The 26,418-nt window shown below is 32.9% G+C and overlaps 2 protein-coding genes across 3 annotated transcripts; both read left to right on the plus strand.

The window, feature by feature from the left end:
- Positions 1–3,121: 3,121 nt before the first annotated feature.
- Positions 3,122–5,236, plus strand: LOC18427851 (glucuronoxylan 4-O-methyltransferase 1). The gene has a single exon (XM_006836730.4). The coding sequence runs from the start codon at positions 3,983–3,985 to the stop codon at positions 4,913–4,915; it is 933 nt and encodes a 310-aa protein (XP_006836793.1). The 5' UTR covers positions 3,122–3,982; the 3' UTR covers positions 4,916–5,236.
- A 4,239-nt stretch (positions 5,237–9,475) lies between these two features.
- Positions 9,476–16,287, plus strand: LOC105420155 (protein ABIL3-like). Of its 2 annotated transcripts, none has more exons than XM_011622657.3 (6): positions 9,476–9,630; positions 9,847–9,941; positions 10,470–10,620; positions 11,887–11,989; positions 14,898–14,940; positions 15,886–16,287. In XM_011622657.3, the coding sequence occupies exons 1-6, from the start codon at positions 9,553–9,555 to the stop codon at positions 16,151–16,153; spliced, it is 738 nt and encodes a 245-aa protein (XP_011620959.3). In that variant the 5' UTR covers positions 9,476–9,552; the 3' UTR covers positions 16,154–16,287. The 2 variants fall into 2 exon arrangements, with proteins under 2 accessions (XP_011620959.3, XP_088707170.1); XM_088851044.1 differs by having other exon boundaries at positions 11,887–11,963.
- Positions 16,288–26,418: the final 10,131 nt, after the last annotated feature.

Below are 26,418 nucleotides of genomic sequence, written 5' to 3' on the forward strand. Positions count from 1 at the left end.
TTTCAAAGTTGTACACATTTGTATCATGTTGCAAGATCAATTGCTCTCTCTCGATGATTGTTGTTAATATTTTAATTTTAAAAATAGTAATTTTTTTTTAAAATAATATCATTTCATACTATAATATTTACAATGTTTATTGTCGTGAGGAGAGATGCCTAGAACTTAGTCCTACATTTATATGAAAACACCTGGTTTTGGTAGACTTATTAGAATTAATTTGGGTCACATATCATTTACTCGTCTTTGCGGTATTATAATAGCAAATGAGGCTGATGTTCGTGGCTTATTGGAAGAACTGAGTTGATTTTTAGATTGGAAGGGGATAGGATTATAAAAGGACATTCGGTAAATGTCATTGTATAGAGCAAAGGTGAAGCCAATATTCCATGGAGGTTAAGGGTTATTTTTATGAGATTAGAAATATTTTATCAGGTTCAAATGTTGTTCTTCAGCATTGTTCCGAGAGGCTAATGAAGAAGCCAATGCTCTTGCCAAAGGAGGAGTCCTCTCCCCTTCTTTGATTGTAAAATTTTGTTTTTATCGTATATCTTGTATTTTTCTATGGTTAATGAAAGCTTTATGTTAATGTTAGAAAAAAAAAACAGTCACAACCCAAAGACACTTTCTTTGTTAATTTTTCTCTCTCTCTATAAAAGAAAAGGCAAATGTAGTACTTGCTATTCATTCTTTTCGTATCACCCAATACCTATTATTTTTATAACCGTGATTACAATGGGTTAGACTTCAACAAGCTTTAGATAATAATTGAATTTAGCTATAATTCTTGTTTATGAGTTGTTGCTTGACCCATCTGCTCTAAAATTCTAATCGACAAGTATTTTAAAATATCAATTATTATCATCACCACCTTGCAGGAACCATTCAACAAATAATAATTATCACAATAACAATAACAATAGTAATAATTTTTTCTATACTTTTGACTTTAGTGTAATAAAAAAATATATGACAGATTGGTTAAGGGTTTAGGTAGGCCATTGACATTATAATAGCTTGCATTTTCCTTTCTCGCACATTAACTAATTAAAGAAAATCTAAAAATCCTTACTCATGTGGCCAAGGGACCATAATACCCCTGTTTTTCTTGGAGTTTTTAGTCGCTCTATATGTGTTGGAAGTATAGGTCACAAATTTTTGTGGGAGAGAGGATTTTGTTATTATGAACTTAGGGGAGTTTAAACTACGGATATATTCAAGAGTGACTTTTTTTTGTTTTTGAAGGGGAAGGTATTTAGGCACCATGTAATATTTTTTTTAGAGAGAGAGAAATTGAGTTGCTCTAGATATGCTGCAAGTATGACTCCAAAAGTTATGTGGGAGCATAGTTAGCAAGTCGCAGATTTAATGGCGACTTTTTAAAAAAATCAGTGCTTTTTTGAAAAAGCATTTAATTAACGACTTTTTCAATAGATTGGTAAAAATATCCCATCTTTTTAAGAAGAAGTTTAAAATATGATTTTTTAAAAATTTATTTCAAAAAACTTTTCTATTAATATACTCTAATTTTTTTTTGGAAAGTTCAATATCTTTTCCCTGGTTTATGAAATTTCTATTTCTATTCTCCTGAAACTTTCTCTCATTCTTTGCTATGGATATGGTGCATATTTTTTTGGGTGGGTAAGGGTAAACTATAGATAGCAAGTATGGGGGGACTATTTCTCTCTAGAAAGATGAAAATTGAACTCATTTGCCCAATACTTATCTTGACGAATAGAATAGATAACTATCTTATGATTTAGAGACATATCACATTGAATATTTGAAATTTATATTTATAAGGAGGTCATCGTTATACTGGGTGATATATATAGAGTAAAAGCATTACTCCTCACTACTATTAAATTTTTTTATACTGTATTAATTATATACTCCTCACTACTATTAATTTTTTCTATAATGTATTATATATATATATATATATATATATATATATATATATATATATATATATATATATATATATATATATATATATATATATAGTTTTAAAATTCCTAATACTTTAAATATATCAGATTTTTTTTAACTCCGATTTTTTGAGCCTAGTCCGATATACTCGCGATCTCTTTACATGAAGTATTTTTACCGATCCATATTTTTTACCCGATTTTTTTATCCAACTTTTTAAAATAAAAAAGAATAGTTTTCGATTTCATGGTGAGCCGTTTTATTGATAATCCGACTTGCTAACTATGTGTGGGAGAGAGGATTTTGTCATTCTTGCCACGGGAATTCAATTTTGAAAATTTTAAGGATTGTGTGAGAGAAATAGGGGGGTGGGGGTTATTTTGGTTAATATAGACATAATTAAGGCATATTTATGGGTGATTTTACTTTTTCTTTTCTTTTACTAGGGGGAAGGCATTTACTATTGGGCAAGCTTTCTATACCTCCCTTAATATACAATAGTTACATAATTGGTTTTTTTGGATAATTAAGTGGGAATGACGAGGCCCTACATGTTTTTTTTTTTTTTGAATTTGTTAGTGCTTTTTGAATGCGTTAGGTGAGAATGAAAGCCTAGACTTTAGCTGGGGCACAAATAATATTACCACCACGCCCCCAACCCCATACTTCTCCTTATCTAACCATCAGATCTGAATGAACGATTGAGATGGATCTAATTACATTGCTTTATTTTTATTTATTTCTACACTGCCTCTACACTGCTTTATTTTTATTTATTTCTACAAAATATTATGATACCAAATTGTGGTCCTCCACTCTTCTCTTAAACTTGCATTTTCAAAAAATATAAAAAAAAAATGTTCAAAATAAAATACAATAATCAAAATACCCTAGAAAAATTCAAGGGTATTTTTATCATTTTTTATTAAAATTATATTATTTATATATTTTTAGGGGCACCCTACTGAGATGATGATATGTCATATTCATATAATTTGTACAATAAAAAAAAAAATTATATGATGTCAGATTTGAGTCAAACTGTAAATGACTTATTTGATATAAATTGGAAAGCTAAGAAAGAGGCAGGGCCATGATGATAGCATCCCAATTACCCATTGGATCTATCCATTCCTATCACTGACACCCCCAATTAATACTTTCAAAATGCAACTCCCCAATCTATTGAAAAAATAGGTAAAGAAAAAATTGAAAGCTCGATGGAAAGAAAGTATAAGAAGTTCTATAAATTAGGACAAGCATAGAATTTACTCTTTTTAAGTGACTATGGGCATATCCCTATATATATATATATATATATATAGAAACCGAGAGAGGGTGTATTTAGTTCAATATGCACATACTTCGAGAGAGAAAAGAGAGGGCTATTTAGGTCAATATGGACATACTCAATGGTAGCTTTGAACTTTTTTTAAAAAAAAACCTATGCATCTTTCTAAATCTCTCCTCATTTTCTGGAAAATATATAATCAAATTCATGCATATGCAAGATTCCCCTCACCACACCTCTCTCACCAACCCTTGCTTTCTTTGCAAAAATGAAAACAATTAGAAAGGGAACAGCCAACCACCGCAATTTACTGAACTAATGTTTTCCTTATTCCCATGAATACCACTCATCCTCACTCTGAAACCGCTTTTTACTTCTTTCCACACCATGCATAAAACCACCATCCAAAACCATAGTAGTTACACCCTCCATATCAATCATCAGATCTTCGTTGCTGGGTGTACAAGAAATCAACACCCAATCATCCAATGACAGTTTATCAGCAACCCCCTTGTAATTCTCTCTCTTCATTCAAAAGCTACCAATTTTCTCTCTCCTCTTATTTTTCCTCTTTAATCCAGCCTTATTATATACATCTTTCCTCAAAACCTATCTCAAATAGGAGGAATAACTCCTCCCACAACACCTGTCCAATTCTCTTCTTCACTCACAAGATCCCAATCTGTCCTCTCTCTTGACCCTCTTCAAACATATATACATCTCCCCTCAAAACCCAAAGGGAAAATCCCATCTTTCATCATGGGGTTTTTCCAGTCCTCCATCAGGTCCAAAACCCATCAATCTTCCACCCTTAAGCTCCTCCTCTTAGTATTTTCCCTTGTTTTCCTCCTCCTCTTCATTCTGAGATCAAATCTCTCATCCCCACTATCTCCTTCATCACCATCATCATCTTCAAAACTGTCCTCCTCATCCACTTCAGTCCAATCGTCATCATCCCCATTAGAGGCATCATCATCATCCCCATCACCAACTCTGTGCAAACCATCATCATCATGCACAAAGCTCCCTGAAGCAATAGTCCAGTCCTTGATCCACTATGCAACCTCAAACACAACACCCCAACAAACCATAAAGGAAATCTCCATCACCTCCAGTGTCCTCCTCCAAAAATCCCCATGCAATTTCCTCATCTTTGGCCTTGGCCATGACAGCCTCCTGTGGAGCTCCCTCAACTACAATGGAAGAACGGTCTTCTTAGAGGAAGACAAAGCCTGGATTCAACAAATAACCCAGAAGATCCCAAACCTAGAAGCCTACCACCTCCAATACACTACCAGAGTCAGTGAAGCTGATGAGCTCCTAAAATATGGAGAAACAGAGGAATGCAGAAGAGTTCAAAACCCAAGAGACTCAGACTGTAGACTTTCCATTAAAGGAATGCCTGATGAGTTATATGAGGTGAATTGGGACCTTATAATGGTTGATGCTCCAACTGGGTATTTTAGTGGAGCACCAGGGAGGATGACTGCGATATACACAGCAGGGATGATAGCACGGAGTAGGAGAGATGGGGGAGAAACTGATGTTTTTGTTCATGACTGTGACAGACCTGTTGAGGACAAGTATTCAATGAGTTTCTTATGTGAAGGGTATATGAAAAATGCGGAAGGGAGGTTGAGGCACTTCCTTATTCCAAGCCAGCTCTCTAATCCAGGAAGCTTTTGCCCTTGATTTGGGTATGGTTTATTTTTTTCCCTCGACTTGGATAAACTTTATTTTTCATGAAATGTTTAGGGTTGGATGGCTTATGTCAAGTACCAAGCTTTTGTCTAGAGATCTTGCCATTCCTTCCCAAATTTGCAAATTTAGGAAGCATTTTCATTTTTGAGTCAATGTATGGGGATGGTTATGTATGTTGAGGTTGGGATGATAGATCTCTATTTTTTGAGATATAATCACCTACCCAACTTTACATTTTTTAAGTTTGGGCACTGTCTTATTGATTCATTTATTCATGGTTTATGAGAATGGGGTCCCTCCCCAACTTTCAACTGTGGAGACTTTGTTCTTTCTATATTGGTTTGGTTTAATTCTAATTTATTATGAAGGTTGAGTGCCTATAAATACTATCTAGTGGGCTTAATTTCCTTATTAAACCGTCTCATAATGAGACTGGGGGCTAGCAAACAATTGGATAGGTTATATAATTCCTCCCCAATTTGCAATTGAGGAAATTTGTGCTCTTAATCAATTCTCATTTATGAGGAAGGGTGAGATGCCTAACAAAATGATTTGTGTAGACAGTTGCTACTGTATAATTTATGCCAGTGTTTAAGAAATTGGATTCAGGTTCCGGCTCCCTGAGGGCCCAAGCAGGAGTCTGACCTGTTTAACTCGGATGAGTCCGAGTCGAATAGGGAATTTCTTATGAAATATTTGAAAATTATAAAGTTAATAAATACTTGGCAATTTGGGGGTCTCTAGCCCACAATTGCGTTGTGATTCGGCTCGGGCGAGTCCGGAGTCGGTCCGCGCAGAAATTATTCATACGCTGAGGTTTTGTCCCTTTATTCAATTCTGATTTTGGATGATATGAAACAATATCTATTTCATTCTCTCTATCTAACGGTTGGTTACATTTGTAAATAGCTTCTCTGTACCTAACGGAAGATAGATTTATGGTGTGGTAAGCTTTGAGATGACTTCAAAATTCTTGTTCAATCGTAAGTGTGAAATATAAAGTATTAAAAATCGTTCAAAACGAGTTTAACTATAAATGCTTGGAAAATTTTAGAAAGTAGGCTGTCCAAATAAATTGTTATAAAATATATTAATTTAATACTAAAAATTCTTTTAATTCTTTTTTTTGATAATCACTTGAAAGGCTTATCATTTAAAGGATAAGCTTTTTGTCTCTGTTGGGTACAAACCCACGCCTTATTTCCTTGGAGACCCCACTCCCGCCAATTGTGCATCATGCGGGATGGTACGCTGATCGGCTGTATTTTCTCAATGATGGACGGCTCTGATTAAGAACCGAGCTTGTTACTGATAGTGATAGTTAATCGTCACCGTGCACGGCATCCACAGATGCCACGTGCCCATCTACCATAAATCGATACGGATTAGTCGCGTGGCGTTTTGTATTTTTGCAAAGAGGCCTCATCTTCTGTGAAGTTTCATAGATCGACCTTAAAAGGGACAGACATAACCACGCTAAGGACGATTATACCCTCGAATGCCCTTAAGTTTGGGTATGATTTGATGCGACGATTGCGCCGTGCATCCGCACTTCTAAAAAATCATATTTATGGTATTTATATGATTTAACATTTTACATTCATTCTTTTCATGTCAATAATCAATCATAAAAAAAATAAAAAAATATTTTTATGATCTAAAATTTTACACACTCTCTTCATCTCAATAATCAATCATAAAAAAAATAAAAATAAAAATTCAATTTGAACTCTAGATATTGTCAAAATGAGTCTCATCCAAAAACGAATCTAGACCCTTGAATTTCAAGATCTTAGCCTTTATAAACTAAAAATCATTTTATTGTTTTTTAACATTGTTCATCTAATGATAATAAAGCCATCCAAAACAATTAGAAATGAAAAAATACTTTTAAGTTCTAGATCTAAGCATGTCACTAAAATGAATGGCCTATGTTAATTGGGTTAAAAAATACTTTCTAAGCTGTGTTTTCAATTTTTTCTTTTTTTTTATTATTCATTAAAATGAAAAGAGTGTATATTTCAAAATTTGGATCAAACAAATGACCATAACATAGTTTTTGAATGTTATTGCATCATATTACTATACAATCGTAAGGTGGCAATCGGGTCGGCACACCTGGTGGGTTGACCTGTAGTGGTTCCGAGTTCAAGTCTATGTTTTGGACTCAGTTGGTCAATTCTGGATGCTTGGACTTGACCTGAGCCACGTCTAGGTCTAGATCTAGCATGGACCCTATGGGGTTAGGTCGGATCAGGTAGAGCAGATCCGATATTAAATATAAAAATATATATAAAACACATATAAAAAAATTATCCTGTGAGCCAGTGAGCTTACAATTAAAAATAAGCCCAACGGCCCATATTGAATCTAAGCAGATCTGATGATCACGGATGTCCGATAGTGTTCGAATTTTAATTTTTTTCTACAAATCCAAATCACTTGAAATTTCAGGCGCGTGTTCATGAAAAATAGGTGAATTTTTTAAAAAATAGTTTTCATGAAAAAATTGACCAAAATACCCCCATAAAGTTTTGTGGTTATTTTGTTCAATTTGTTTTTACGGATTATTTTTTTATATTTTTATTAGGTGTGGCTCGATGAGAAGAAGACGCGCCTAAAATTTCAAGTGCTTTGGATTTGTAGAAAAAAAAAAAAAAATTCAAATACTACCTGACATCTATGATCGTCAGATCGACCCAAATTCAATCAAGACTGTTGAGCTCATTTTTCTTGTCCGGCTCATATGATCATTTTTCATATATATATATATATAGACATTGACTTGGTCGTTCACACTCGCTTAATTCATTAACATATAAATAATGTACGAAATACACTCATAGATACAAACATATCTCCTTGGTTTCAAACGGTGAAGCACTAAAACCTCTCTCTAGCTCTCCACCTATGACTATTTTACAAAATACTCTCTCTTGCTCTCGACGCTAATTAGTCTAATTAGGACTCTTAAATAATACTTAATAATACTTATAAGCTCCATAGCTAATATTAATTAAGACTTCTAATTTATCTTCTTGGAAAACTTATAACATATTGAGCTAATCCTAATTAGGATCTCCTAACTATAGTTGTTGGGATCACGAGCAGGAACTATACCAGAATCAAGAGCGAGGGAACGAGAAATGCTAGAAGATCTCTATGGTTGGAAATACCATCCATACAATGTACATGTTAGGGATGGAGATTCCCAAATGTTATAGATCAAGATTCCAACCTTTTGAAGTTCTTGATCCGGACGTTTTGGAATCGTGATCGCAACTTTTTGAAGATCTTGTTACCAACCTTAAAATATACAATAATTTTGGGGATATCACTTTCTTTGAGATCTTTTAGCTGCGTTGCGACATTGGCAACGCACGTCTTCCACGGTCTTACCGTCCTGTTCGTGGAAGTTTCATCACTTGATAAAATGGGTGACAATTGTTGCTCTTCATGCCTCTCTGTTTTGCCTTTGACATTGCCTGCAACACCATTGTAGTCATATGCAGTCCTCGCAGACAAAACATCCTCGCAGACAAAACATATATTGAATTATCTATAATTTTATTTTATTATAAAAACCATTTATATAAATGCGAGGTTTTAAATAATCAAATTACTGTGCACCACAAAATCTCACTAGAAGAGGTTTTTTCGATGTCAAAAAATCTTCAAATTGATCATCTCGAGCTCAAGGTGTACAGACAGGAGAAAAATTGTGTTTCAAGTTTTGAAAATAGTGTATCTTATAAGACATTTTTGGATCGTCAATTTTCTAGATTTTCAAGTTTTCTTTGATCTGCTCGATCTACACTATTTTTGGAACTTTAAATTTTATAATTCGAGATGAAAATAAATTTTCAGGCCATCCCAAAAATTTCTAGTACGAAAAAAACATCTTTCGACACTATTTGAAGGTGAGCTTTACTTTGATTCTTTAGAGCCTCAGCCTTATACAAATCACTAATGATTTCATACAACTTTCAAGTATTTTTAGCTATTAACATATGAATTTCAGCAAGGGGCGAGGTTTTTAAAATGTTGCAACCTTAAACAATCCAATTAAGTTGCACCTCCAAATTTTACCATAACATGTAATTTTGGTGTAAAACATTATTAAGATTATCCGAAAATCTATATTTATATCTAATTATAAAATTTCAAACTCAAAAAATGGTTAAAATCAAGTAGATATATAAACATATGAAAATCTTAAAAATAGACGGTCTAGATAATGTGTTGCAAGATGCCTTATTTCTAAAGCTCAATTTTTTTATTTTTTTCATATTTATACATCGACAACATTTCTCGATGGATTTTATAGGTGCTTCTTTAATTCTACATTTTAAGGTTGCAACTTTATAGAAAACTTATCCCTTTCAGCAACTACACATACAAGACTCTCTCTCTCAAGGAGGCGTGACCACCGATTAAGCGATCATCTTTACCCTCTCCTTGTAATAAATAAAGCTCCATTCTCACATGCAGTCTGTGATAACTTATCCTCATCTCCCTCCTCTGCTCATCATGTGAGTCAATTGAATGCAATTGCATGGCCATCTTAAACTAAGGCTGCAACCCTTTTCAAGAAAAGAAGAGGAAGAAGTTCTCCTCTGTTTTCAGCTATGCAAGAAGCTCTACACTCTTCCAATTACGATGAGACCTCCATGGACCAGGCTCTCCATTTCACACAATCCCTTCTAGTATACACTCTCTCTCTCTCTTGAATGTTATATTCTTCTCTCTCTCTAAAAGATAATTTCAGCTAGAATATCTCTCTCTAGAACTGACCTTTTCATTTAACCTCTATTTTTCTCTCTAAATAGCACTTTTATTATAGGTTGGATTGTTAATAGTAACTTACAATGGATTGGATTTATAGATGTAATATCAATTGCATTGTGGATGCATGAATGCAGGAGCTAAGGGATCTCAGGTGCCAATTGTATACTGCAGCTGAGAGTTTCGAATCATCTTTCTCTTTCTATTCTCATCATGCCCAAGATAGGGAAATGTATGATTCTCTCTCTCTCTCCAACCCCTTCTCTCTCTCCTCTTTAACTGTCTCTCATGCAGTAATTATTAGTTTTGGAAAAGGTTAAAATAAGGCCAAGGTTTTATGGAAAAAAAATGAAGCCTCACCTAAAAACTTATCGAAAATTATAATTCTTGTGTTAGAGTACTTTCAAATCGATCGTCTCGATCTTAATAATTATGGATGTAAAAAAAAAAAAAAGGAAAAGATAGATTTCAAGCCTTAAGATATAGCCTATATTGCAACATTATCGATTTTCCAAGTGTTCACAAATCTAAAAGATCTCTACCGTTTTTTGAGCTACAAATTTTATAATCAGCAGTATGTGATAACTAGGCGTTATAAAAACTGCATCCATTAAGTTTTGTTTTGCTTTGTTTTTTTGTTTTTATTTTTTTGTGGATATCTGATATGGTTGCTTGTTATCCTAAGGGACCCTGATTTAGATAATTGGATAGTAATATTTGAAAATTTGAGTTCACAACTTGCCTTGTTTGTGAGAATTAGGGTGTTGGAAACTTTGAAGGCGTATGTTTCCAAAGCTCTGGTTAACACTGTGGATCACATCGGCTCCCTAATCATCAAACTAAATGACGCTATCAGTGAAAAGCAACATGAGCTTATGGCTACACAGATTCGGATCGGTTGCTTGCAACAGGTACTGCTGAACTCCATAAATCATCACTCCTTTTGTTATCTCCGATTCGTTATGTGTTGTTTCTCATCTATAACCTTAAATGAAATGAAAGTACTATTGATGATACTTATAAGTTTGGGAACATCTATAACCTTAAAAGAAAGTACAATTGATGATACCTATAAGTTTGGAAAAGCTTTCTATACTTCCATAGCTATACTTTCCCTTGATCCAATTTAGATCAAGTGAGCCAATGACCATTTGATCTAGATCAATGTCTTAGAGTATTTTATTTTGAATTTTTTTCACAAATCTAATGAATATGAAATTTGGTACGTGACATCATCTCAATGGGGCACATCTAAAACAAATATTTTAAACATATTTTCAAAAAATAAAATGATCAAAATACCTGAAACTTTTTAGAGGTATTTTGATCATTTTATTTTAAGAGGAATATTTTTTGAATATATTTTTTGAAGGTGCAATTTTAAGAGAGGAGTGGACGCCTAAAATTTGGTGTCAAAATATTTTCTAGAAAAAAATTAAAGATAAAACAGTATAGAAGAGTGAAATTGTGATTCGGTCCATCTCAGCCGCCCATTCACACTGAATAGCTGGATAGGGGCAAGTATGTAACTTATGTATAGTAGGGAAAGTATAGAAAGCTTTCCCCTTTTTTTTTTTTTGCAATATTAAAGCATTTTAGAGTTTGCTATCGTTTAGGAAAAGAAGAAGAAGGGAAGTTTACAAAAAATCCAATTTTATTTGGGGAATTTAAAATTAGTCTCATATATTTCATAATATACATTGTCTTACTGTTACTGAGCATAGATTGTCGTCTTACTGTTACTGAGCATAGATTGTCTTAACTTTATCTTTTATAAATTAGATTGAGCTCGAACTTTGTATATTTATATTTCTCACCATCACACTCTTATAAAATATTAAAAAATAATTAAAAAAAGAAATGACCAAAAACCCCTTCAATTGTTGGGGCTATTTTGGTAATTTTATTTAGTTAAATTATTATTAGATAGTTTTTACATGTGTTCAATGGTAAGAATGTTGAAAATATAAAAAAAGAGCTGTATATAAAAAAAAAAAGATAATTAAAATACATTGCATACTTTCAAAATGTGAGACTTTACGTATAAAATCTGAAATATATAAGACTATTTTTAAACTTCCAAAATAAAATAGGATTTTTTTCTAAATTTTTCAATAAAAAAGAGAAACAAATTCGAGGTTGTTAATGGCCCTTCAATGGTTTACTTATTTTTTTAGGGGCTTTACACATGTGGAGAATACACATGTACTGAAGGACTCAAGGAGCAGGCTTTTTTCAATTCCCAACAAGTGAGGTATCATAAACTTTACATAAAGCCAGGCAAGTAGAGTCCTCAATTCTTCCTCTTGTCTTAATGCTATAAGGGATAACCTAATATGTTTTTTTTATTTTATTTTATTTTATTTTCTTTTGAGAAATTGATAACAATTTCTGTAAGAGATGCACAATTTTTGCACTTTATACTTTTGGTACCATTCCAACTCATCATGTGTTTTGTATAGGTATCTTGATATTAAATCAAACAATACGGGTACAATATTAAATATTTCATCTCACGTAGGTATTTTGATAATTCCCCTTTATTATTTTTAATTTTTTTGAATGTTAGGAGAGTTTCATTGAGTAAATGAGAGAAGTACAAGAAAGCATAACAAGTGAAGAACATAAAGAAAAAGAAAAAGAAAGGAGAAAGGGAAAAAAAGGGATAAAAAAAACCAAAAAAAGATGAAAAGAAAGGAGGAAGAAATGAGAAAGAAAGAGAGAAAAAAGATAGAGAAGAAATACGAGGTGAGAAAGGAAAAGAAGTAGGAAAGCCGGGAAGGAGAGGCCACATATATAGATGATTATGAGGTTGCCTCCTTAGCTATTCGATCTGCCTCTCCATTCCTTTCCTTATTGACATGGGAGACGATAACATCTCTCTGAATAGGAGGAATTGAACTTCATCTATAATTGGGACCAACTGCCGAGGAACATGTCGGGGCTCTTTACTCCATTTAATCACATTAACCGAATCACCCTCAATAACTACCAATTTTTGTGTAGAAGTTAATTTCGTTACTCCTATAAGTGCCCAAAGTTGAGCCTCATTGATATGACATGGGTGCATCCTTCCTTCATAAGTCCATGGGGATTCTCTGAGAGTCCATTTATTTATTCCTCTTTTCTCACACTCCTATCAAAATTTAACTTGAATAACCCATCCATAGGAGGTTTTCAAGTGGAAGATCTTATAATTCTCTTCCTCTTGATCATTAAAAGCCCAAGAAATTTTTTGAGAAGAATGCTCAAGGAATTTTGTTGAATTCTGATATGGCTTTTGCCCAGTCGGTCACCGAGGTTGTACTGGCCTTGATAAGTGGTTCCCAACTCTTTCCTTCAAATTTTATATGGTGCTATAGAACTTGAAATCGAGTTTTGGAATCTCTACCCATGTTCCAATACAAATTGACCGTATTAGAAATCTCTATCGGATGAACATGCGAAAAATCAGTGAAAAATAATGAAAAAGTAAACTCAAGGAGATTTATGGGGTTAACCAAGATTGCCCATCCAACAAATCTGATGTTGCACATTGAAGCTCTAAACTCGATGAGTTGATTTTGGCAAATAAAGTATGAAAAATAAAGTACGAAACACATATCACAAGAACACAAAGATTTACGTGGTTTTCCCCAAAAGAGCTACATATATGGGCAAAGAGAAATCAACTATACCAATCAAAGTTACATCAAAGATTTTGGAATTTAGAGTTACCTATCTAAACCTCGATAAATGCCCAAGTCGAGCAAACCCTTTAAAACTTGTTTTCTTAAATGGCACCACTGCCGATCTCTCATCTCTTTTCCATAACTATACCAATGTCTAAAAAAAGAACTTTGCGAGCACATGAGACTTTAGTTTACTAAAAGGGGAACCACATAAAATCTCTATGGGAACCGTTTCTCTTTAAGAAACAAGCCTTTCAACCTTCAGGAATCTTAATGAGGTAATGTTTCTATCCATAGGACGCTTTCTTCTCTCTTAAGGAGGCAATGTTTCTCTCCATAGGAAGCTTTCTTCCCTCTAATAGGAAACCTTGCATCTTATGGTGTCCCAATGGTGACCCCCCGCCTCCCCCCACCTCCCCCCCTACCCCCCTCCCCCTCGCCCCCCTTATCTCTAGAGGAAACATATGGTGACCCCCTCCCTCCCCTCGCCTCTCTCTAGAGGAAACAATATTCTCATATGGTGATCCAAATAGGGACACAAATTTTTTGCACTTTCATCCCATATATATAAGATTAAGAATCCACACTAAATATGAAACTTCCTATTGATGTTATATATATCTTAAAAGAGCAAGAGATATATCCAAGAGTCATAATCCTTTTTTGGATTTCTATTTTTTTTAAGAAACTTATCAAATATCAATCTTAATCCCACATAATACGATAAATATCTCAAATCACATAATATAGGAAAATCTCAATCCCACAAGGGAAATATTTCAATCATACATAGTATGATATTTCTTTATGTGGGTGATTTTGGATAGCACAAAATCCAACATCCAACACAAATTTGCTAGAGTTCTTATAGTTTACTATGTACTCCTTTGTCCTTGTCCTTTTGTTAATATTGAGGTGAAAAAAACACAATAGGCAAAAGAGTCCTTTACATATGGAAGTTAAAATTATTTCTAAAATACAAAATGCTCCGTTTAAAAGTAGAAATTATAAAGAAAGGTCGGTCAACCTACTTTTTTATTTTTCAAAATTACCCTTTGGTCTGAGATGGAATCCTCTATCTGATTTTTTTTTTTTTGTTCTTTTGTTCTTTTGTTTTTAGTTTCTTTTCGTTAGTAGCGCAATGCCCTAAGCTTTAGGGTAGTGCCCTACTAACGGAAATTTTTTTTTAAAAAAATTAAAATTCGGTCCGAGGATATCCTCAAACTGACTGGCAATTTTAGAAAAAATAAAAAAATAGGTTGACTGACCTTCTTTGTAATTTTCATCTATAAATGGAGTATTTCTTATTTTAGGAAAAAAATTAAAGTCCGTAAATCACTTTAGACAAAAACATGGATCAATATTTCTTACAACATGACATTCTTTTAAGCTAACAAGGATCGAGTTAGGCGAGTTAGCAAACAAGATATTTGGATTAAGGTCCATTGTTGTTGCTTTTCCATTTTATTAGTTATGGGCATGATTAAAGTAATTGATCTCTTTGCTTTGTAACATAGGAGCTCGAGCTAGGACGGTGGAAGGGTCAGCATATTTTGGCAGGTAATTCCGCAAGCATTTCTTTTATCGTCTTTGGTCCCCATGTAAACAATCTTAATTATCATTACATGAAAGATTATGTGATTCTTTTTCTTTTTGCTTTTTTTCCTTTCTGTTTGCATTTTGGTAAAGGAGGCGGAAAGTTTCCATAAATTTGAAAATTTAAAAAAATAAAAGAGAGATATTTAATAATCTTAGGAAACAAGAAAAAATGAACTGCTTAATTTATGAGAAACGAAAGAAAAATGGAATACCTTTTCTTGTTAAATGTGTTTTCCACAACAATTTATTCTAGTATTTTCCCTGATGTAAGCAGAATCAATTATGTGGCTTTATAGTTATTTCAAAAAATTTAAGCAATTTACATGCAATTAGCTTTACATCGTTATAATCTTCTGCTGGTAAAAAATAAGAGAAATTCTATAAGGGAATTTATCGAAATACACCTAGGATTTCAACTATTTAAAATTTTGTAATTTATCAAAATGCACCGAATTAGTAACACATGATTAGTGTCCTTTGATGGTTTTTTGAAATTAAATAAATAGAAATGGAGAAAATGTCAATTAGTTTGTCCCTAAAGCACTTTTTGATAAATTTTCCACCTTTTGTGTTTCGTACAAGTAGTCCACAATCACCGTTAGCTCTAAGATATAAAATCATTCGCCATTATTAGGGCTGGAAATATGACAAAATGTTTCTTGAACTTTGTACAATAAAATGACACACTTTAAGATCTAATTTCAAATCTAACAGCATGGGTGGTTGTGTCTTACTAATGTATAAGGTAAACAGTCTTGATCCATTAAAAATAAAGCCTATAAAAATAGTGCAAAACGCTAATAATAGTGCTATTTGTTTATGTAGGTTCCCCCTTCTCATTCTTCAAATGCTCGTGATACTCATTTATTCATCCTCTTGATTACTCTGGGTTTTCTTTTTGCTTAGGAAAAATAACTCAGTTTCTCTAGCTGAGGTCCTTGGAACATTTTACTTACCAAAGAAGGCAGGAACATGCACACCAAGATTATGCCCCCCTTCTCCTCATGCTCTTGTTAGCCATGGCCATGATGCTTACACAGTTGATGTTACATCTTCATTCATGCTTATGCGTGGGATGAACTCCAAGCGTCTATCGAATTACTGCTGCAATTTATTTTGGACTCCATGTACGAGCGAAGAAAAACCAGAAACAAAAAATGACTGGTATATCTAGTACTTCTCATTGGCATCTAAGAAGCAATCAATGCTGGTGAAATTGAAGACTGTATAACTGAAGAAAAAATCAATTGTAAACTCTGAGCCTGACTTTGTTAACAAAATAAAAGAGGGAGTCCATGTGATTCAAAAGCTTTTGTGGGTGAAACAAAAGTGGAAGAAGCAAATTTTGCAAAAGTGAAAGTCCAGACTTGGGTTGGAATTCTCCAGGTCCTGTGGCTGAGTAAATGTCCAACTTGGGTGGAGTCAGACTGCCTGAATTGGCCAACGAGTAAAAGAGGGAATTGCTGTTCAATTTTTAGGGTTAGCCATCCGGAAATGGCACTTTGCCTTCTCCGAGTGAAGTGTGTCCGAGCCCAAGCCAGCAAGTCTTTTAATCGCTATAACAAATTCTTTTAGGCTCCGTTTGACTCATTGGATTCAAATTTCCAAGAGTTACTTTTCCTAAAAAAGCTGGGCCAATCGTGTTTGGTTCCATTAAAATTGAAATTTCCGTTGGAATTGAGATTTCAGTGGGATTTCTGATACTCATTTTAAGCCTAAATTTTGAAAATCTCAATTCTACCAAAATACATGGAATAATATCTCCCGGAAGTGATCCATTTTGGTGCTGAAAACAAAAAAAGAAAAAAAAAATTTTAGAGAGAGAAACTATACCAAGAGAAAACATATAAAAATTTTAGAAGAGAAACTATACCAAATTTTAGGGAGAGAAAGTATATGAAATTTGTTCGAGAGAGAAAATATACAATTTTTTAGAGAGAAAAACTATATCAAATTTTTAGAGAGAGAAACTATCTCAAATTTAAAGTTTAAAAAATTGTTCATGCGAGCTGGATCGCATGACTACATATGCGGTCCAAAAAGTGTAAAGCATCCCATCTTAAAGATGGATGTTAGTAGGTGTTCCATCTAAAAACAATGAAAACTAACTATCCAAATGTTTTCTTACTAGCATTATTATTTCTAGTCTTTTAAATTTACTTATTTTTTCGTATTCATGGTCTCTATGTCAAAGATTACATTTTCTTAAAAATTAAGCCAAACAATCTATCTCAAAAATAGATTTATTAATGGGCCTACATTTCTACATATGTGGGCTTAGCCGCATAGAAACCGGGTCCTTAAAGTTTTGGGGAGACCAAATTAAAATTTTAGAGAGAAAAAGTACCTCAAATCATAAATTTTAGATAGAAAAACTACAGAAAATTTTAGAGAAAGCAACTATCTCAAATTTTAAGTTTTAGAGAGAGAAAATATCTTAAAACTTTAGAGAGGGAAATTATATCAAATTTTAGATTGAGAAACTATCTCAAATTTTAAGTTTTAGAGAGAGAAAGTATATTAAAATTTTAGAGATAGAAACTACTTGAAAATTTTAGAGAGAGAAAATATCTTAAAACTTTAAAGAGAGAAACCATATCAAATTTAAGATAGAGAAAGTGCCTAAAATTTTTAGAGAGAGAAACTATTTGAAAAATTTTAGATAGAGCAACTATCTCAAATATTAAGTTTTAAAGAGAGAAAGTATATTAAAATTTTAGAAAGAGAAACTAACGAAAATTTTTAGAAAGAGAAACTATCTCAAAATTTAAGTTTAGAAAGAGAAAGCATCTTAAAATTTTAGAGAGAGAATTGTCAGATGCCCAATAATGATTGGTTTGGACTCAGCGTGTCAGTTCTGCATGCTTGGACCTGATCCACGTTGCGTATGGTTCTAGATCCGGTATGGACCCTATTGGGTTGGGTCGGACCGGGCTGAGTCGACTTGGTATGAAATATATAAAAAGTATTGGGAAAATTACATACCTATTTGTTATAGTTTCCAGCTCTACGGAATAGTTTCTGTTATTACCACCTTGTCCGTTTCTTTCACTTCAAAACGGAAATTAAAAAAGAAGAAGATGATTTTATCCTTTTTTGGTTGTTCTCGGTTCTTTAATAATAGAAAAATGTTTTCTCTCTTGTGGTGTATTTTCTCTACCTCTCTCAAATCATAGTTACCCGATAAAATCAAAGGGGAACAACTAGTTTGAGCCCTTAAATTTAGAAAAATATCAAGGATTATGAACTTACAAAAAAAAAAGATGCTCAGTGAAGGGGAGACAGAGAGTTAAAAAAAAAAAAAAAATTCACTTTTATCTATGTAATGTAGAGAGAGCATAAGCAGATCTTCACCCAACGTCTTTTTTTTTGTGTAATTTCTTGAGGTTTTTCCTAAATTTAGGGGCTCAAACTAGCTGTTCTCATGATTTTATCGGATAATCATGACATCAAAGAGGTAGACAGAGAATACGCTACAAGAATTATCCTAATCTTCTAATCTCATAATTTCTCTTAAATTTGGGGCTCAAACTAGTTGTTCCTCTTTGATTTTTTTGCATAACTATGACTTCAGAGAGGTAGAGGAAAAGGGAAAATACGCCACAAGAGAGAGAGAAAACATTTTTTTGGTTATTGAAATTTTTGGTTTTTCAAAAATTTTCAGTTCTTCAAGAACTTGTGTATTTTCAGTTGTTGAACAACCGAAAATACTTTGAATTCGGTTGTTCAACAACCGAAAAAGGGTAAAGTCATCTCTCTTTAAAATTTTCGTTTTGACATGAAAAAACGGATATGGTGGTAATAACGGAAACTATTTGGTAGAGCTGTAATAACGGAAACTATGACGGATATGTATGTAATTTTCCAAAAAATATAAAACATATTTATTCTTATTAGATTTTTTTATTTATTTTATTATCATTTTGACAAGAATAAAACATATATGTTACACAATATATAATTTAATGTTTTTGAATTTCTAGACCTGGGTTTGAGCCATGTAAAGCTTAGCCAGGTAGGTTCCAAATCCGGGTTGGGGTCCAATCGTCATGAACCCTACCCCACCCATATATATATATATATATATATATATATATATATATGTTTCTAAAAGATTGAGGGTGGAAAACAAAGGTAAACCTCAAAAATTCACTAAAAGAAGTTGTTTCGATACTGAAAAACCCTCAAATCTGATCATCTTAATCTTGAGATACATGACCGAAAAAAAAAGAAAGATAGACTTCCATGCCTCGGAAATATTGCATTTTCTAATAGATATCTAGACTATCAATTTCCATGATTTTTAAGTATTTATAGATTTGTTTGATCTACATTATTTTTTAAGCTTTACATTTTATAATTCGCGAAAAAAAATTTAAGGTCATCATAAAGATTTTCTGAAACGACATCTTTCGACATTGTTTAGGGCCTCACCCTTGTACATCTCTTAATTTTAGAAATTCTTGGTTAAGTTTTGCTTTTAGAAATAAACAAACGAAAAAGTTTATATATAACCGAGACTCTAAACAATCAAATTAGAGCCCATCTCAAAATTGTGCTAGAAGAGGTTGTTTTGATGCCCAAAAATCCTCAAATTGATCATCTCAAATAAAGATTCATGGACATGAGAAAAAAAAAGATTTCAAATTTTGGAAATAGTACATCTTGTAACACATTTTTGGGTTGTCAATTTTATTGTTTTCATAGATTTGCTCTATTTACACTCTTAAAATTTTATAATTAAATATAAAAATATAATTTAAGATTATCACAAAAGTTTCCATTATTGAAACTACATTTCTAGACACTATTTAAAGGTGAGATTTACTTTGATTGTTTAGAGCCTAGGCTCTATACAAATCGCACTCAATTCAGGTCTCCCGTGGTGCAGTGCATCATTTGAGGTGGGGTCTAAAGTTTCTACTTTTATGAAGTCATGGCCTAAGTCACCATCATGTTCCCCATGGTACAATGCATTATTTGATGTAGGTTGTAACGTTTGTACATTTTAAATGAAAGCCTATAAAAGTGTAGGGTTTATGTGGCCTTTCAAGGCCTTATGAGTGATTGTAATAAAAATATTTGATTTAGTGAAACATGAACTCAGTGGGAGTGTGATCCCTCGTGGACTTTATTATGTAAAGAGTGTTTACAGATACCGATCTGTGGTTGACGGTCTAACCCAGTTGGTTGGGACAAACTCATGTTACCTGTGCATAAAATATAAACCGTTAAGGGTTCTAATGGGTCATCCCTTGATGATGCCGGAGTATGCTCAAATGAGTGAGCCAATAGACTGTGTGACCCTTATGTGTGCTGGTAGCTTTCAAAGACACAAGCCAAAGCCTCATCCATGTACTATCACACGACATTCATATTAATAGATAGTTTCGAAAAAGCAAGCCACATTTCAGGATGAAGCGTATGCATATATGAGAGATACCCTTATGCACCATATGAACTGTAGTCACATCATGTTTAGATGATCTCGACATGTCTCTAGGGGAAGACCTGTAATCCACAAACTAGGATTGCGACCCCTTGGCTCATTGGCCAAACTTTGGTGACTTGCTAATTAGCTCCTACTTAGATTGTGGGCCATGGGAAACACTATGTCGACCTGATAAAGCAAGTGTGACCTGTAGTCCATAGTTGAAGGTGGAATATCCCATAATTGTTGATTCAATTTCTAAACTATATGGATAAATTTTTCATCTAATTAATTTAATTATATATTTTTTATGATAAAAATTATTTTAGAATTATTATTTGTATTTTTATAAGGAAAAAGTTTATATAGAGTTGCAACCTTATATGTAAAACTATGGATGCACCTAAACAATCCATCGGAAAAGGTAGTTTTAATTGATTAATCATATGGATCCTAAAAAACCTTTGATTGATCATGTCAGAAATAGTGCACTTTACAACATATTATCTACACCGTCCATTTTCAAGATTTTCATGTGTTTATATATCTACTTGATTTTAACCATTTTTAAAATTTAAAATTTTATAATTAAATATAAAAATAGATTTTGAGATAATCTTAAGAACATTTTACATCAAAATTATATATCATGATAAAATTTGAAGGTGCACCTTACCTCTATAGCTACGGATGCATCTGTATGCTAACTGCACCTTTTTTGTAAGCCTCTGGATATTTTATTTATATTTTTTAGGTTTATAAATATAAAGATATTGATTTTACAATGATTTAAATATTCAAATGATATTCTAAAAATTATTTTATTGTTTCTAAATATATAAAATTTTATGAGAGCTCATTGTACACATGGGCCCATGAATGCCGTACTTGGGTGGCACACCCCACCCTTGATTCTCTTATTTGTAAGAGATGTGGCCTGTGGCTATATGGTGATATTTGACCAAATATTGACTTCATAGGATTTTTAAAGATTTTGTTAAAGTATGAGAAAGTGTGTGCTATTTTATAGAATACACAATATTTTGTTTAGATAATTACAATTGGTGGGAAAATGGTTTAGGAAATGAGATAAAAGTTCATGCACCTTCCATAATGTTGATAACCCATCTATGGAATGGATGTCTCAGATTTTCCACCCCACAAGTCACCATTGATCGACGATTGATGTTCAATTTCTCTTAAGAGACAAGCAATGGAAAAACTCTTAGAAACCCTATACCCAATTTTCAGTATAAATAGGGGGTGTACCCCCCCTTATTCTATACATCTAGAGAGCGTCTCTTCTCTCTCATATCTCTCTCCCTCCATAGGGGCATGCCCCACCTCTCTCATCTCTCTCTGTACACCCCTCTCACTTCTCTCTTCTCTCTCTCAGTCAAATTAAATGGGCACGTCCCACCTAGAGATAATCTATCTCTCTCTAATTTGATCTAAGCTTAGGGTTAATCTATCTCTCTCTAATTTGATCTAAGCCTAAGGTTGGGAAATTTGTGAAGGTGAAATTTTTGAAGTGGTATGAGGGTATTGAGCCTAAGGGTCTTGTGAGAAGCATAAGAGTTATATTGAAAAGTTTGGCCTAAACCTTGCTTTTTCGGTTGAGATTGAAGTTTGACGGTAACTCGGTGTGGGGTGTAATAAGCCTGGTTGAGATAACCTCCGGCACTCTCTATTTTTATTTCTTGTAATTTCATTTTTATATTCTCAAGCATAAGAAAGAGTTATTTCAATGGCATCAAGTTTCAAGATTTTGATTTGTTATTTTGTTTATCTTATTTTTGAAGTATATGTTGTTGTAATAAGACCACTTGTAAGTGATCTTTTGCCAAAACAAAGGGGATGAATATATATATATATATATATATATATATATATATATATATATATATATATATATATATATATATAGGAAAAAGCTAACAATAGCTAGCCAGCTATAATGAACAGTAATATAGGTAGAATGTGAGCCATCAGATCTTCATCATACGATTCAAAATGCATATCACTATTTTAATTTTAATTATTTTTTTATAAATCAGATAATCATGAAATTTTAGGCATGTGTACTAAAAAATAGGACGCACAAATAAAAAATAAATAAAATGACGAAAATACCCTTGAAAAATGATAAGGGTATTTTTGTCATTTTAAATTATTGAAATTTTTTTTTTTATATTTTCATATGGTGCATAGTAGTGTTAGGTATATACATCCAAAATTTCATATTCTATCTATATATTATTCATTATAGCTGACCAGCTATTGTAAGGTTTACCTATATATATATATATATATATATATATATATATATATATATATATATTTAAGTAGTGATCTTATGAGACCTTCTCATACCCATGTGTATAAGACCCCAAATGATCACTATTAAATTTGGCACATATCTCTAAAAAAGTCAAATCCCATACTTATGTGATAAATTTTCTAGAGATCTGTGCCAAATTTAATGGTGATCCTTTGGGGTCCTACATACATGAGTGTGAGAGGGTCTCATAGGATCATTGCTATATATATATATATATATATATATATATATATATATATATATATATATATATATATATATATATATAGCAATCATCCAATGCAACAGTTGTATCATAGTATAATACAACGACACTTTTAGAAAACTATGTTTGTAGTATTTGTATGACCCCAAATTTTGTACACACACTCTTTTCATCTCAATAATCAATTCCAAAAAAAAAAAGAAGTTCAATTTGGACGGTAGATATGGTCAAAATAAGTCCCCTCAAAAAACGAATCTAGACCATTCATTTTGTGAATTTCAAAATCTTATCCTTTATAAACTTAAAATCGTTTTTCATTTTCTAACATTGTTCATCTAACGATAATAAAGCTATCCAAAAAGATTGGAAATGAAAAAAATCCTTCTAAGGCCTAGATCTAAGCATGTCACCAAAATGAACGGCCTATATTAATTGGGCTAAAAAAATACTTTCCAGGTTGTGTTTTCAATTTTTTCTTTTGTTGTGGTTGTTCATTAGAATAAAAGAGTGTATATTTCAAAATTTGGATCAAACAAATATCTATAAGATGGTTTTTTAAAGTTGTTGCATCATATTAATATACAACGGCTATTGAAATCATTGTCATATATATATATATATATATATATATATATATATATATATATATATATATATATATATATATATATATAAAAGCTGTGGCTAAACTACACATGGAAACACTGCCGACATTTTCACACTAGATTTATTTAATTAGTTATTTTAATTCATTTCTGTGTGCGATTTATATACAAGGCATCAACTTTGTAAGGCGTACTTCAAATTGTAGGAAACATTTCAAAAGTAGTGGTCATACCAAGCATATTTACAAATACCTAAAATTCTTGAAAATAGGCCGTCTACATGATGTGTCACTACTGATATTCAAACATGAAAATCCCATTTCTGTCACTTTATATGTCCCAAATTTGGGATGATGAATTGGATGGATCTTCAATATAAAAACAACTTTTTTCGATGGGCTTTAAAGTCAATATTTCTTAAACAATATATTTATGGTATATATTGAAAAAATATAAAATTAAAATTTAAAAAAATACTTTTATGTAGATTTCTTTACTTCGGCTGATTCGGCCCAAAGCAGCCCAAAGCTAACTGAAAGGCAACACTAAGCTTCAGTCTAGGCCTACAATACGAAGGCTTCGGCCTCTTCGACTCAAGTGTAACGAATCTGACCTTGTGATGAATTTCAAAAGAAAAGAAAACACTAAAACTGATGTTGCCCTCGTAAAAACTCCAACAATAAATGAAGCATTTTGATAAGCCAAAAATTATATTTTTCTCTTAGTCTAAAAAAAGAAAATGATGTTGGAGATCATTAAATATGATTTGAGAGGTTCAAGATCGATTGTTTTAAAATTTTAAGAATAAAGAGATGACCTAGATGCCACGTGACCCTGCACTACTCTAGTTGGGCCTGAGCCCGAGCGGTTCAAAGTCAGTTCCAACAATACCAACTAGGGGTGGTAAAAAGGGGTCCGGTTGAACCATGGACCTGAAGATCGACTCGACCAGGTCTGGGTGTGAACCCACAAAATGGATCCCACCGGTCAGATCCGACTCCACTTAACCTAGACGAGACCCAATGGGGTCTTGTTCCAAGTCCTTGGGTCAGTTCAAGGGCATCCAGACCCACCATCACCCTGTAGTTTTTTTTTTTTTTGAATTAAAAAAGCTTGGGAAATGATAGGTGCACACCTGATGGGACTCGCAGCCCGTAGTTCTATATATAAGACACATTATAACATTGTTTTAAAATATGTTTTGTGTTATATAAAAATTATAGGGTGTGATTTGCATAAGGTTGCAACCTTAAACAATTCTATTAAGACGCACTTCTAAATTTTGTAATAAATGTAATTTTGATATAAAATTTTGTTAGGATGGCTTTGAGAATCCATTTTTATCTCTAATTATAAAATTTTCAATTCTAAAAAGGTCCAAATCAAGTAGATCTATAAACAAATGGAAATAAAAAAAATGGACGGTCCAAATAATGTATTGCAAGATATACTATTTCGCGGACTCGAAATCTTTTTTCTTTAGTATTCATACATTTCGATGTCGAGATGATCAATTAGAGGGTTTTCCAACATCCAAACAACCATTTATGATGGATTTTTAAGGTGCACCTTTAATTCTATATTTTAAGGTCGCAACCTTATATAAACTTTTTTCTAAATTATATATTATGTCTTTTTCTATTTTTGATCTCCAGATCCGGAGCTGATCCTATCATGTAGGTCGGGTTAGAGTTGGGTATCGGTCCAACCAAAATGTGGTCGGATCAGGTCCGAATCCATGTCAACTCGGGACCCGAACGGTCCATTCCCAACCCTAATGCCAGCCAGACCCGATTTGTAACTGGGTATCTCCGCTAAAGTCAACCAGCCTAACCCAACCAGAGTCACTTAAGGGCATAGGAGGTAGGAAAAATAACTGGGTTCTATCGAAAACCTATGGCTTTTAAAATGGCGTAATTTTCAGCTTGGCTATGGGTAATGGGTTGTTTGAATGAAATAGAAAAAAAACCCAGGCTTTGTGTTGCATATATGAACTCATTTATTCGTTAAAATGTGAGTTTTGGGTATTTTCTAGATACGGAACCTCCCTCCTTTTATTTGCACGAGCCCCATTTCTTTAGGGTGTGGTTTACAAAAAGTTGCAACCTTAACAATCCAACTAAGGTGCGCCTTCAAATTTTACCATAATATATAATTTTAATATAAAATGTTATTAGGGTTATCTCAAAAATCTATTTTTATATCTAATTATAAAATTTTAAATTACAAAAATAGTTAAAATCAGGTAGATCTATAAACATATGAAAATCTTGAAAATGGACGGTGTAGATAATATGTTGTAAGATGCACTATTTCTGAGACTCAAAATCTTTTTATTTTTCATTGTCATACAACTCGATGTCGAGATGATGAATCACAAGGTTTTCAACATTAAAACATTTTTTTTCAATAGATTTTTGAAGTGCATCCGTAGTTCTACATTTTAAGATTGCAACCTCATATAAACTTTTTCTATTTCTTAATGTATCGAGCCTTTAATCTGATACACCCTATTGTACACGCGGCAACAAGTACACTTTGATGCGTATCGCATGGCTTAAAGGATGGGCTTCTAGGAGTCAGCCGACTCATATGTACACGTACGTCCTCCCTCTTAAATCTATTTTAAAGAAAGAATTTTTATCCATGTTTTTAGGGATCAAAATCTAGGCCACAGTGATCATAAATATGAAATAAAGCAAATCAAATTTAAGATTTAAACTTTGCTTCTTTTTTTTCCACTTTGGATCATCCATAGGTCCCTTGCACCATCCACAGCATCCATCTCAAGGATGGATGTTCATGGGTTAGTGGGCTCTTGTGCCCGCTTACTCACATAACACCTTTTATTGTTTAA

The sequence above is a fragment of the Amborella trichopoda genome, chromosome 11 (assembly GCF_054954075.1).
Source record: "Amborella trichopoda isolate Santa Cruz 75 chromosome 11, AtrichopodaSantaCruz75HAP2 v2.0, whole genome shotgun sequence".
Lineage (NCBI taxonomy): Eukaryota > Viridiplantae > Streptophyta > Magnoliopsida > Amborellales > Amborellaceae > Amborella > Amborella trichopoda.

Bases quoted from the DNA above. Each gene is read 5' to 3' on its own strand.
- LOC105420155 (XM_011622657.3), top strand. From the start codon at position 9,553: ATGCAAGAAGCTCTACACTCTTCCAATTACGATGAGACCTCCATGGAC. The intron at 9,942-10,469 runs GTATGATTCTCT...TGTGAGAATTAG, and splicing joins CATGCCCAAGATAGGGAAAT to GGTGTTGGAAACTTTGAAGG. The intron at 11,990-14,897 runs GCAAGTAGAGTC...TTTGTAACATAG, and splicing joins TAAACTTTACATAAAGCCAG to GAGCTCGAGCTAGGACGGTG.
- LOC18427851 (XM_006836730.4), top strand. From the start codon at position 3,983: ATGGGGTTTTTCCAGTCCTCCATCAGGTCCAAAACCCATCAATCTTCC.